The 14,032-nt window shown below is 35.4% G+C and overlaps 1 protein-coding gene across 6 annotated transcripts in view; it reads left to right on the top strand.

Moving 5' to 3' along the window:
* Positions 1-14,032, top strand: part of ZNF236 (zinc finger protein 236) — a 73,078-nt gene that overhangs the window by 49,510 nt on the left and 9,536 nt on the right. For 5 of the 6 annotated variants that reach the window (XM_058020649.1, XM_058020657.1, XM_058020624.1 and 2 more), the window contains 8 exons: positions 3,526-3,891; positions 5,858-6,003; positions 7,198-7,441; positions 8,149-8,328; positions 8,850-9,002; positions 9,635-9,825; positions 11,461-11,592; positions 12,824-13,021. In XM_058020649.1, the coding sequence (XP_057876632.1) occupies positions 3,526-3,891; positions 5,858-6,003; positions 7,198-7,441; positions 8,149-8,328; positions 8,850-9,002; positions 9,635-9,825; positions 11,461-11,592; positions 12,824-13,021 (1,610 nt within the window). The remainder of the gene's footprint in view (positions 1-3,525; positions 3,892-5,857; positions 6,004-7,197; positions 7,442-8,148; positions 8,329-8,849; positions 9,003-9,634; positions 9,826-11,460; positions 11,593-12,823; positions 13,022-14,032) is intronic. The other variant, XM_058020615.1, reaches the window with a different exon arrangement.

The following is a 14,032-nucleotide window of genomic DNA, read 5'->3' as shown; positions in this document are numbered from 1 at the left end:
CTCATGCTAAAAACTGTGTAAGTGTCCTGAATATGTTCATGTCAGATCTTCTGCAGCATTTCAATGATAAATGATTTTCCTGAGTAAGATGGTAGAGTTGAGGCAATCTTACATAATTTAGAGGTAAAAAACCCCCTATAAACATTAATGTTTGCACTGCTACATAAACTGGAAAATAAGAGTACCAAAATTTTGAGCATTCAGCTGTTTGAATCTTGCAAGTTGAATGTAAACCTAAATATTTGTAATATTTAGATTTTTAAGGGTTGATTTTTTTGTATTCCTGAGAGAGGTCTGATTTTAATAGTAGTATTTTTCAACTACGATTTTGTGCTAAGTAAAAAAAGCCTTCTCCAGTCTTTCATACTTGTTTTCTTCTTAGCATTGAACTTCTGTAATAAACTCAGTTCTGAACTAATTAATTTCTAAAACTGTCTTCAGTTTTGTTAAGTTTCATTATGATCTTTTTTCAAAAATAATAAAAAACAAGATAGAAAGTTTTTAATGCTGTAATGCATTATTATTTTGCTCATGGAAGCTCCCTTTTCATTTTACTGTATTTGTACTTTCTAGTATTGTTTAGTAAGAAATAGTACTTATGTTACATGAAATTGTGTAGGTCAGGACAGACAGTAGCAGATAGTAAGGATAATGAAAGGAACAAAGCAGGGATTGTGTCATGTTACCTCGTGGTTCAAGCAGTTTATAAATTGTGGGACTCTGAATAAGAGATTGCATCCCTTTGCTTGCTAGCTTTAATAAAATATTTTACATTAGTTTTATCCAGTTGTTTTCTGAATGCAGAAAAACTGGGTAAAAGGAATGGCCTTCAGTACAGTCAGTAGTAGTAAGTATTCTGGATTCAAGTTTCATTTTCAGTTTGCTGTCTTACTAATTTTGTTCATAAGCCCACTAGATTTTTGTTGGAGAAATAAATTGTTTCCTCTTCTTAATTTTTTACCTCTTTGTGGTTTTAAAGACGTTTTGACAATATATAATGGAGCTTTGTAAATTTTTATTTTAACATCCTTAAACAGGCTTTCCCAACCTGCTATTCATTCTCTCTTTCATAATACATATAGTACAATTCTGATGGTTTGAGTTCTTGCTCATGTGCTTAAGAGCTCTTCTGCTGACTTACAGCCTTTTGAAAATTGTCCATGTAAGCCATTTGTGTTCAGTCTTAGAACTGGTTTTCTTTAGTTCATGGAAGGATTCTTTCCTTTCATCCTGTGACAGCATTTTTATTAAGATCTTTTCACATATAAAACCAGTGTAAAATTCCAAAAATCCAGATACACTGGAAATCTGATCTTCTTCAAGGAGCACTCACAGATTTGTAAGGTGTAAGTTTCACTGCAAAAGCCACATCTTTTTCCCTATTGTAATTCATTTTATCTTATGGAAGTTTTTTTCCACGTTTTTTATACTTGGGCCAGCTTGTGCTGGATGAAGTTTAGCTAATGTGCAGTTTTTTGCATTTGAGCCTAGATTGTTTTCTGGAATGCTGTCTTCATCTGTGGGCAATACCTACACTTGCTAGTTCATTGGTTTTATATTGAGAGGTACATAATTTATTTAAATGAATAATAAAAAAAATTACAGTACTAATATCTGTAACTCCCCTAAAAATAGTTCTGTTTGAAAAGCTACTCTATTCCTCACCTGTAAATGAAAGTTGCCTGAATAGGAACCTACCTGATAGCGTCTGTAACCAGCATTGATCCAGAGAATTGGTCTGGGGCTTTACTGGAAGACTGGAAGTTTCTCAGAGAGGTATATGGTTCCTTGTCTGAGCAGTTAGCTCCTGCATCCTGGTGTAGCATGAAGTGGAATAACTGAGGTCACACACTATTGCATTTCTGTCTTCATTGCTTTTCCAGTTTCCTGATTACAGTTCTTTCAGATATATTGTTCCAGATAAGAGCTCTTGTTAACTTGTTAGTTGTGTAGCCAGTAGTGTGGTGTGTCAGTGGCATAAAACACATTTGATTTTTTGCTGTATTTGGAAGCAGGGCCAATTTAGTGTTCACCATTCCTTGATGACTTCTCATCTGAATTTGTGATCATCTTCCCTCCAAGTTTCCCTTGTGGACTTTAACTCGAGACTACTAAATTACTGAACACAGTTCAGTCATCTTTCTTTTTTCTTTCAGATTCCTAATATTTACACAAAAGGCCCAGGAGTCAGCTCACAATCTCATTGCATATTTGAATAACAGGACTTCAGATGTTCTGTTTGTTCTTTCCTGCCTTTTTGTTTTTTGTTTGTTTTCTTCTCTCTCTCTCTCTCTCTCTTTATCTCTCTCTCCATCTCTCTCTCTCTCTTATTTTTCCATCTCCCTTTCTCCCAATGGGTGGAGATTTTTTATTTAGTGGGAAAAGATTGCTGGGTGGCTTCCTTTGTGGCACTGTGAATGTGGTGGATGACTTTGCTGCAGCCTAGATTCCTATTGTTTCACTGGTTCATGTTATTGGGCTCTTTCTTCTCCATGTTTTGAAACAAAATATTGTCAGAGGTTTACTTAGTTTTGTTTAACAGTAAGTGACAACAGTGCGCCAGGGTTTTGTAATTTGAAGTAGGTTGAGTTGTAGTTCAGGAAATGGATGAGAGATTCTTCTGGGTAAATGAAAACTAGGATTTAATCGCAGGACTTAGAGGCACACATTGCTCTCGTGATTTCTTTACCAAATGCATTGGTTTCTTTCCCTTGTTTAGCTAGGAAGCAATATTGTGCTGGAAGGCCTGGGAATTTGGGGAGTTATAGTGGGTTTTCAGCTGCAGTGGCATGTTTTCTGCCAGATAGTTATATATGCTTTTTGTGAATTGTATAGCTGTGCATATGGTTCTAGGAATGAACTCTGTAATTTGCTTTTATTTGTAGTACATTAAAAATTCAATTTGAGACCAAGGATATTTTTCAGATGTTATGCACTCTGAAAGGAGAGACAAAGAGGTCTGTGTTTGTATAGACCAGATTTCTGTACTTCTGGATTACTTTGTGGGGTTGATGTGTTGTTTTAGAATGTTATCTCACTTAATTTTAGTAATTTCTTACTTGTAATCCATTAATTCTGCTTAGTTAGGGCAGCATTGAAACAGAAGAATAAAGCTGCTGGAATTAAAAAGGATGTGAGTGGCTAATTAAGTAGGAGCCAAATGCTGAAGAGGTCAAGATGAAACTTTTAATTCTCCAGTTTATGGTCTGTGTAGTTGAAACAACTGGATTAGTCAGGAAGATGAGATGAGGAGAATGACAGAGGGATGAAGGTTACCAAATAAGATTCTGCATAAAAGCTTTGAAAGCATATGGGGTTTTAGTAAAAGGAAAAAGTTAATATACTCTTCATTGAGAACCTTAATTCATCTGAAAAGCAGCCAAATGACAAAGTACAATTACTTCTAATTTATTATGTTCAAATTAGTTTAGAATCTATTACAGGGTTTGTTAAATGAATGATTTAGTCCTCTCAATCTTTTTAGGGGTTTAATCACTTATCTTTCTGGTTTTGAAACTTTTCTAGGCCAGAAGCTCTTCTGTTGTCACGTGTGCAGTAACTCTTTCTCTACAAAAGGCAGTCTGAAAGTCCACATGCGCCTGCATACGGGAGCAAAGCCCTTCAAGTGCCCACACTGTGATTTGCGGTTTCGTACGTCAGGGCGCAGAAAAACCCACATACAGTGTCATTATAAACCAGATGCAAAGAAAGTTAGGAAGCCTGTTGCCCGGACTTCAACTGAGGCATTACAACCAGTCAGTCTTCTTAATTCATCCTCAACAGACCCTAATGTTTTCATCATGAATAACTCTGTTTTGACGAGTCAGTTTGATCAAAATTTACTTCAACAAGGACTTGTGGGCCAGGCTATCCTGCCTGCTTCAGTGTCAGGTAAAAATGGATGGGATGGGGGTGGAGGTCCTGGTGTGGTGATCAAGTTTTGAATTTTGCTTTCTATTAGAGTTTGGAAAGTTTTACCAAACACTGCTTGCCAAACAGCTAGGAGTTTTACTGAATTCATGGTTTGATGCGCAGTGGTGACATGAATAGAAATTTACCTATTTAAGAGTGAAAGAAAAATATATACAGTTCACTTAGAAGTCTCTTCAGTTCTCCTGTAGTATTGCACTGCAGAGTGGAAGAAAATGCAGATAACAAATAGCTGGAGTACTTGTATTCTTTGTGGTAATACTTTCTTGGTTTTATTTAAAAAGAAAAGAAGTGAAACAGTTACTCTGTTTGTCTACACTACTTATTTATGTGAATAATGAAGAATATCTTTTAAGTGCACATCCTCTGTGATACATGTGTAGTTATTTCTCCAAAATAAAAAAAAAAACACCCACACCAAAAGAAAACCAACCAAAAGACCCCCAACCTCAACAGAAAGCAAGAAAACTCTTTAACAATACAAAAAGCTAATAGTGTAGGTATGTATGTTAGATAATTGAGTTCCTAAGATAGGTGGTCTCACCAATTGACAGTGACTAAAGCTGCGTTAGCACATTAAATGTGCCACAGGCCATTCTTTGACCAGCTGGCACAGAATACCCAATATGCTTCATGTTGCAAGAAAGTGACCTTTTGAGAATGATCCTTGCTAATTTCTAAATTTTTTTCAGGTATTTTTTGTGTAGGGGCTCACTGACTCAATGTTTGTGTAAGTGCTCAGGTAAACTTGGGACAGGGACGATTTTAAAAGCAGAATAGTGTTAAGGTGTCCGGAGACATGCCTTGGTACTCTTAAATGTACTACTTAGATTGTGGGTCTTGGACTGTCTGTCATTTCTGAAAGTGAGACTTTGATTTTATATGCTTTGGCATTTTTTTTGGTCCATGTCTATGATTTAGCAGGTATGCCCACGGATTCAGAGTATTGTATCAGCCTCATATTTAACTGTAGCCATTCCAGCTTATCTGATTTGATCTAAACTGTTGTCCAAAATGAATAAATTGTTGATGTTCAGAAGATATTGATGTTATTTGATAGGTACAGTGAGTGATAAAGTTGTGATGAGAAATCGCTGGCTTGGATTTTTGAGCATATTGAGGTGGCGTGTTCAGCTTGTTCAGATGTCCTAAAATGAGACCTTTTTAAATTGAGACTAGTTATGTGGGTTTGGCCAGAGCAGGTATTTTTTGGGTACATTGTAAACCAGATTTATTATACTAAAGAATTTTGAAGAGGGAAGGATAGATGTTTTTGAAGCATCAGCCAACACTCCGAGATTGATCACACTCGGGGTTGTTGGAAAAGAAGGTACATCAAACACAAGATGACTTTTTCCATATATTCCCTCAATACTTTTTGTAGAGATGACCTATTCAACTTTTGAGATTAGAACCTTTTCAAGGTCTAAAGACTTTTGGATTTCAATTGCTAATGCACCTTTATATTCATCCATGTAAATACAGAGGATGAACTTTGACAGTTTGATACTGAACCATGTCTGTGCTGTGCAAAATGTGGCAGTAACTTTATTGTGTATGTTCAGAGTCAGAATGTAAAACCCTATGTGTGTGCTGCTTTGTTTAGGTGCAGTACACTCTCCAAGGAAATCTAAAACAAATTTTTCCAGATTTCTAATGCTACTCTGGAGGGATTCTTGTTTTGTAAGCCGCTAGCTAGTGCCTAAATAGCAATCCTTAAATCACATGGAATTTATGAAGCTTTATAACAGGTAGTCAAATTACTTTATAATCAAATTATACACTTCAAATTATCTTTCTTGTCATAAATAAATGTGTGTGTGTGTGTAGCTTTTATATTGATTTAATTTATAAAAATAAGCACACTGAAAGAGGTAGTCAGTAATAGTAAATAAAAACATTACATTATAACTGTTTTCTTTGGTAGCTGGAGGTGACTTAACTGTGTCCTTGACAGATGGTAGCTTGGCCACTCTTGAAGGAATACAGTTACAACTTGCTGCTAATCTGGTTGGACAAAATGTTCAGATTTCTGGAATAGATGCCACTGGTATTAACAACATAACGTTACAGGTAAGTTGCTCACTGCTCCTTGCTTTTAATTCTGTAGAGTCACTTTGAGGGCTGAAGAAAATTGCAGGAGCCTACATAATCCTGGAAGAGTTCTTGAGTTGAGTGAGCTAGTAACATACTGTATCACTTGTACAATGTTAGAAGACTTTAAAAATAGCTGCACAATGGGGTATGTTTCTGATTTGGTTTCTTTCATTTTTTTCAGGATTTTTTACCTCTCAGGGATTTTGACAGACTGCTTTAAAATATGTGTTTTTTTCTTTTAATTGCATTTTGTCTTTAAACTTCAAAAGTACTTTGACTCCCACCCACCCCCAAAACAAACCCAAATTATTGCACGGAGTGTTCTTTTCTAAGCATAAGACACTGTGTTACTTCAAAAGCTTTTAATGATTGAATTCACAATTTAAATTCCCACTGAGCTTATAAAAAGAATGGCAGAAAGAAGTGAGATTATTGTATTTAAAAATTCTTGAGATGTGTGAAACAATGATTTTCTTGAACGTGGTTGTGTTTGATCAGTTGACAGAATTATTGTTGTTGGAGGAGCCCTCTGGAGGTCACCAGGTACAACCCCAAGGTCAGGGAAGGGACATCTGCAGAGTTGCATTGAGTTGCTCATAGTCCCTCTGTTCAAGGAGGGTTCTTAGCATAAAATGGGGACATTTTCATTTTGTTTTTCTCAACTGCAAAATATCTCTGAAGAGGAAAATGTCTTATCTTTAAGTATAGAGAACAGTTGTTGGCTTGTGAAATGAGACCTTAATGACCCCTGGGCGCTGAAAAATTAAATAATTTCTGGTATCAGTCTTCCCTCTGCTCCATACTTTTTCACTTTCAAAGGCTTGGAGACTGTGATAAGCACTACATGCACTAATAGGACAGTACAGAATACCAGCAGTGTGTTTACCTGGGGCTAGGCATGCTGATATGTAACTGATCATGATTTCCCAAACCTTTTGCTGAAGGAAGAGAGGGAAAGTGAATCTGAATAGATTGGTTACATAGTCACTTTAGAGACTGGCTAGATATAGACACATAAAAACTAAATTTAGATTTTAAATTGTTATTTAAAAATTTTCAGTACTGTATATAATCTCTATGCAGTAAATATGTATTCTGGACTTAGGTTAAGAATATTCATTTAACCCAGTTTGTTAACTTCAGATTGAGTGCTGAAAACTTGTTTTTCAGATCGATCCGAGTATCCTACAGCAGACATTACAGCAGAGTAGTTTACTTACTCAGCAGCTGACTGGAGATCCCGCCATGGCTCCACAGAATCCCTCCCTCCAGGCAACAGAAAATGCAGTGCCAGCTAACGTGGTTATTCAGCCCATATCAGGCTTGTCTTTGCAGCCCACAGTAACATCATCTGCTAGCATGACAATAGGGTCCCTGTCTGAGCAGGAGTCTGTGCTGACAACCAGCGCTAATGGTAAGCACTGTGAGTAGTTTTATTGTGTGTTCAATTTTTTAATTTTACTCAGGGTATTACTCACAGTGAGAAAATGTCGACCCCTGCCTCTCCCCACTCTCATTTTAATGAAATAAACTTGCAGTTCTTGCTTGAGCATCTTCAGCAAATTTTACAGCTTTGCATTACCCTTTCTTAATATGATTTTTTTCAGAAGGTGAATTAGAGAGTAGGTTTAGATTAGCTATTAGGAAGAATTTTTTTACTGTGAAGGTAGTGAGGCACTGGAACAGGTTGCCCATAGAAGCTGTAGATGCCCCATCCCTGGAAGTGTTCAAGGCCAGATTGAATGAGGTTTTGAGCAGGTTGGTGTAGTGGAATTCATCCCTGCCCATGACAGGGGAGTTGAAACCATGTAATCTTTAGGGTCCCTTCCAACCCAGGCCGTTCTATGATTCTATAAAATAGAAAAATATAGAAAATACTTAAGAACTTCCATAGCTTTGAGCAAAATACAAAAATCTTCATTCTGAAAATCTTAACTGTAGAAGAATAAATAGGATGTGGAAAGAGTTTTTACTTTCTAGTGCAAGTTCTAGCATCTCCCCTTGGCTGCATCAGTTATAGCATCTGAGAAACTAATGTATAAATTGCTCTAAAAAGTTCTGTCAAAAATTCTTCCAAAGGATATTAATGGATTTTTTTTTTGTTCTACCTCTTTAATTTAGGTGCACAAGACATTACTCAAGTCATGACTTCACAGGGTATGGTGTCGTCTACAAATGGGCAACATGAGATAATGTTGACCATAAATAATTCCAGTTTGACTCAAGTTCTAGCTCATGCTTCGGGTTCTACTACTGCGACCTCATCAGGAAGTCCTCAAGAAATCACTCTTACAATATCTGGTTTGTGTTTTTAAAAATCTTTAATGATACCGTAAAATAGATCTCTATTTTATAAAGTACCTATACAGTAGCATACAAGGATTTTCACAGTCCACAGTTTTCGCATGGCGTATTTTCCTTATATTCATCAGCTTTAAAAGATACTCCCCAAATCCACATTTGAAACCCAAACTCGTGTGCCTTGAGAACACTTTAGATTGGCCCACTGTTTTATTCATAACCTCAGTTAACAGCTGGATTTTTATAGATTGATCAAGTTGGTGCTTTGAATCTAGAGAAGTAAGATCCATATTTGTCTAAATATTACTAATCTCAGATGTTTCTGTACGTGTTAGTATCTGGATTTGCATAATCACATCTGTATTAAAAACTTGCCAAACCGGTGCATAAAAATCTGCATGGAAGTTAATTATGTGTTTTGGTTGTATTTTCTACTTTTACTATTTTATGATCTGTTGCAAGAACAGTAGCAGAATAATGCTGAGATGATTCTAGTTACAGTAAGACTTATTTCTATTCAGGCCAAGATCTTATTCAGCATAATTCTGGAAGCACTGATCTGAACACTGGCCTAAGGCTGACAGCACCAGCCATCAGCAGTCAGACTACAGGTGCTACATTAACTATAAGCAATGACCAGCTTCTTTCTCAGGGCCCTTCACTAAATGCTCCAGGTATGCATACAACATTTTTTCTAATTGAAAATAATACTTTGTTTAAAAAGTAAATACTGGAATTAATGGAATAATCTTGCATGTCGTGATTCGGAAACTTTGAGTGTTTTGTGTGTTTGTTTTCTCACAATCTTTAAATTGTTATGTCAGTTTAAATTAACTTTATTCCACACAATAGTAGAAAAATGAAAACAAGGAGACGTGTCTTTAAATTAGTACTTTCAGGCAGTTACAGGAGTACTGAGGAACTGTATCTCTAAACTGGAGGATGACAATATCTGGTGCCTTCACTGCAGAAGTGCTAAAATACGAAATTTGCTCTAATACTCAAATTTTTGAGTTTTTAAGTATGTTTATGAATTTCTACCTATATGTTTGTATATGCACGTGACCAACTGTGAGTGTAATACTGTGTTCAAAAAGCTACACTTAAATGTAATTTTTCTAATTTTATCATCTGACTGACAACTTTGGGTTCTTGTCTAGCAGTTTAACTGATTTTGTTGATTCCACAATAGAAAATCCCAGCAATGGGAAACAGAAATTACTAGGTTCACTTAAAATAAATTTGTAGTTTAGTGTTTATGTATGTAACAGATTTTTTTTTTTTTAACATTTTGCATATGTTCCAGAACTTAATACAACAGGGGGAACAAACCTTCCTCCAGCAACACCCATATCTCAGTCTGCAGTTTCTGCACAGAATTTGGTAATGTCTTCATCAGGAGTTGGAGGAGATGGAAGTGTCACTTTGACTCTTGCTGACACTCAGGGAATGTTGTCAGGTGGTCTTGATGCAGTTACGCTTAATATCACTTCGCAGGTAAGATGCTTTTCTGAACTGGCAAATAAATTTTCGTTTCTGTCTTACAGAACATAATTTCTTTTCCATAGAAAATAATTTTGTCCTGTAAATACATAATATTTGATATCTAAGTTAATTTTCCTTCTCCCTGCCAACTGTGTGAGTTTGGCGTCTAGAAACATGAACTGTTGGAACAGAAGTGCCGATAGATTTTACAAGGTTTTTGTTTTTTTAAATTAACAGATTCTACTGTTTCAAACATGGTTTGACATCAGTTTTTGGTGTTAGACCAAATACTTTATTATCACTATTCAGTAATACAACTTAGTACTCCTAATATATTATTTCATTTGGTAAATTTTTCTTTTCCTACTTGTGAATGGGAGACTTGAACAGCAGTTGTGACAGTTCTTTTCATAGCAAGTAACAGAACAGAATTTAATTGGCTATCTTTAATAACAGGTGGCATTATAAGAAATTTTATAAAAATGGTGCTGTATGGACTGTCATCTCTAGTAACCTTACTATTAGTTTCATTTATAGCTTAACTTAAGAATTTCGTGGTGTCATCAAGAGCCAAAAACACATTTGGCAAATAGAATCTACAGAGTGGGGAGATAAAAAATAGTATCAAAAGACTACAAAGTGAAAAGGTTTTCAATGTGTGGTTGACATTTCAGTGTAGATTCTACATCTGAAAACTTGAGCTGTTTCTTCTATTTTCTTGGCTTAACTAGGTTTAGATTGATTTTTGACCTGAGTTAGTGTGTAAATGTATACAAATTAAATACTATTTATCTTGCATGTGCTGGGATTAAAACTGGTGAAGCAAAGTTATATGCTTTCTTCTGCAGTTTTTCTCCAGGGAAGGGAAGAAAAGATTTCTTAAATAATTCTTATGATATGTTTTTCTTATCATATGTTTTTATGATGTGATTTCTGGTATCACAGAATAACAAAGCAGAACATGGTTTCATTTCAGGCTTTGTAATAATTTCAGTGGTAACATTTGGCAGTGTTGATTGTGAATAAGATCCCATGCCTACAGTTAAGGCAAGCATAAATAAAATTGAAACATTGAAGAATAATAATAGCTGTGCAAACACAGTTTACGTTGCAAGATATCGTGGTGAATAGATAGGTAGTATGTAAAAGAACTGTGTTTCCTGGGGAAATTGAAGTCATTAAAAGTAGTGTAGAAATAGAAGTAGTTAGATATTAGTAATCCTATATCCTAAGTAGTGATTTTGTATCATGATTTCATGGGGTTTGGAAGTATGCTTAATAAAGAGGTTTGAATAAAGATACTGCAGGAAGGCCACGCAGGAGAGCAGAATACAGGACTTAAAGAAGGGCAATGGAAGGCTAAAGCATTCAGCATTTCATGCAAGGCTGGTAAAAATTGATCAGAACTGAATCTAGTCTTACAGACTTCCAGCTGTTGTTACCCTTAAATGGTTAGATATAAATGTGAAGGAGAAAAGGAAGGAAAAGAGGTGCATTTTTTCAAATAGGGTTCTGAAATGTTTCTTTCTAAAGGAAAAAGAAAAGTACTGTTTAGGTGTGAAAAATTATGCTACTCCAGTCAGCTGTTTAAATGCAGCTTTTTAAATATAGTTACTTTATTTTTTTTTGTACCCTCCTCTTTGACAGGGTCAGCAGTTCCCTGCTATACTCACAGATTCCAGTCTTGCTAGCCAAAGTGCATCAGGATCACAGCAAGTAATACTGGTGAGCCATACACCCCATTCAGCACCTGCAAACTCTGATGAAATAACATATCAGGTAGATACTATACATTTCTGTATCTTTTGTGGTAAAGGACTTCAATCAAAATACTGGAACAATGTCTTTTATCTTGAATTATGAAGCCTGATGTCATTCCCAAACAAGAGTTTTGGGAAGAGGTTCTCTCTAACTTTCTAGTTATGCAGATACTGTTTTAAGTTTTGAATTAAAAAGCACTTATATGTATATTCATGCACACAAGAAAGAAATGTAATTAATAATATGTTTCTTTCTACAAATCACATAATCGTGTGTTCAACACAGACTGCTCCAAAAATTTCCAAGTGTGAAGATGGCTATTTAGAAAATAAAAATAGATAAATTTTGGAGCTATGGGGGAAAAGTAGTACCTATTGGTATACTTTTTCCATTCTCTTTCTGAATCCAAGTCGTTTCAGTGATGGTGCAACATAAAGTCTTTGCAACGTCTTATGCCTTTGATCACAATAGAAACTCTTACATAAGTAATACAGTTCTGGTATTAGAAAAAGTGGTCCAGACTTCTCTTCTTGAAGGCAGAATGAACGTTTTCTACCAGCCTGGTAGGGCAAGCTCTAAAATAGGAGAAATGAGAGGGGCGGATTGTGACTTGATTTGTTGCTTTCTATGTTACTGTATTTAGGATTCCTCTGTATGTATAAAGTTGAATTTGGTATTAAATTATCTGAAGAAAGTAGTTTTTCCAGGCAGTTCTCACTAATCAAAGTAGTACTGCAGCACACCACCATCCAAGTCTATCAATTTTGCATTGTGTTTCAGTACTTCTGGAGGTAGACCTTTACTTCCTTATGAAAATAGAATCCCTAATAAAGAAGTTAACCAAATAGAAAATATTCTTCTCCTTTACAGAATCAGAGATACCTTTTTTCCTGTCCAGAATGCTTTTGGCTTTGAATTTTATTTGGTGACAGATTGAGGATCATCTGCGTTGTTCGGGAGCATAAAACTGAATGTAGAAAAATATGGATACACACACGCACGTTCTATTTATGATGTGTTAAGTCAATTTTATCGTGATTATTAATGTTGTTTTCTTAAAATACACGTGTCATTCTTTAGAGCAATGAAACAGAAGTTCATATTTACATATAACTGACTTCTTTTGTGTCTTCTAAATTGCTTGCAGATGCTCTCCAAAAATTTGTCGCATTGAGGTAGATTTTAAAAAATAAACCAATGTGGATGTGCTTATGAAATTACCTGATAGTGTATTTGTAAATTGTTGCAGGTGGCAGAAGTTTCCCCTAATGTGAGTAAAAGCAGTCAAGCAGAAAAAGAAACTCGTGGGCACCAATGTTTTGAGTGTAGCCAAACCTTTTATTCCGTCACCATGCTGACACACCACTGCAAAGAGGTTCATGGCAAGGAGCGAATACACGTTTGCCAGATCTGCAATAAGGCCTTTAAGAGGGCAACACATCTCAAGGTATTTGGTAATAACAGTTGATAGTTCTCTAAACTCCTTTTGTTTTGGACTTTCTGTGATATTAACAAAAGGTACCTATTAGCCCTTTGTCTTTGCTTTCCCTTTACAGTGTGAGAGGTGTGCATCTGAGAGAGGGAGTCTAAGTGATAATGTATGCACAGATAGAGAACTCTCTTCTGGAGCATGGAGAGGATTTTAATGCATATGTTGACTACAGAATGAAAATGTTAATGCCTGTCATGCAAGTAGTAGTGTCAGGAAAAGATTTCACTTATTTTATTTGTATATGAATATCATCAATGCTAATCCTGATTTCCAGATAATCTTTTGCTATCTCAGGAAGTTACCTGCTTTAGAGTCTTACCATTTCATTTGTAGATGCTCTGTCATGTGAGTACAAGTGATAGAGAGAGCATTTATTTTAAAATGTCTTTATATTATTGCTGTTGTCTAGTGATATTTTCTCTGTTTTCTCTAGATTATGAACAACCTAGTACGTCCTAGTCTTTTTAAAAAATTAGTGATATATCTAAGTTCTTAACTGTATTATAGAATGTTCTTGTTAGGAATATTGGGTTGTACTAGACAAGTGCTTTATTCAGACCAGTATCTTACCTCTGAGACATACTTAAAGGAAGTAATTTGAAGAGCTTTAAGAAAGGAGTAAACATACAAGTTGCTCAGAATCTTGCCAGCTTCCCAGAATTTATAGCAAGAAATTTTTGGAGCCAAAGGCAATGTATTTATATTTATTTATATTTATATTTATATTATCTTTTAGGACACCTCTTCAATAGATTTCATTTCATTTTGATATAATATTTTAATGAAATATACTCTCTTTGTGAAGTTCACCCTCTTGGAGTGATCAAGTCTGTCAACTAGACTATTGAAAACTATCATAAAATGTATTGTTGTGAAGCTCTTAACCTCTGAGTTAGAAGAAATTTTCCAGGAAAAAAAAACCCAAAGGAGTCTTGATACTTGTTTTCCTTAAGTAATGATAACAAA

This window comes from Melospiza georgiana, chromosome 1, assembly GCF_028018845.1.
Source record: "Melospiza georgiana isolate bMelGeo1 chromosome 1, bMelGeo1.pri, whole genome shotgun sequence".
Taxonomy (NCBI): domain Eukaryota; kingdom Metazoa; phylum Chordata; class Aves; order Passeriformes; family Passerellidae; genus Melospiza; species Melospiza georgiana.
The sequence above is the reverse complement of the archived record's forward strand: the minus strand, read 5'-3'. Positions and strand labels throughout refer to the sequence as shown.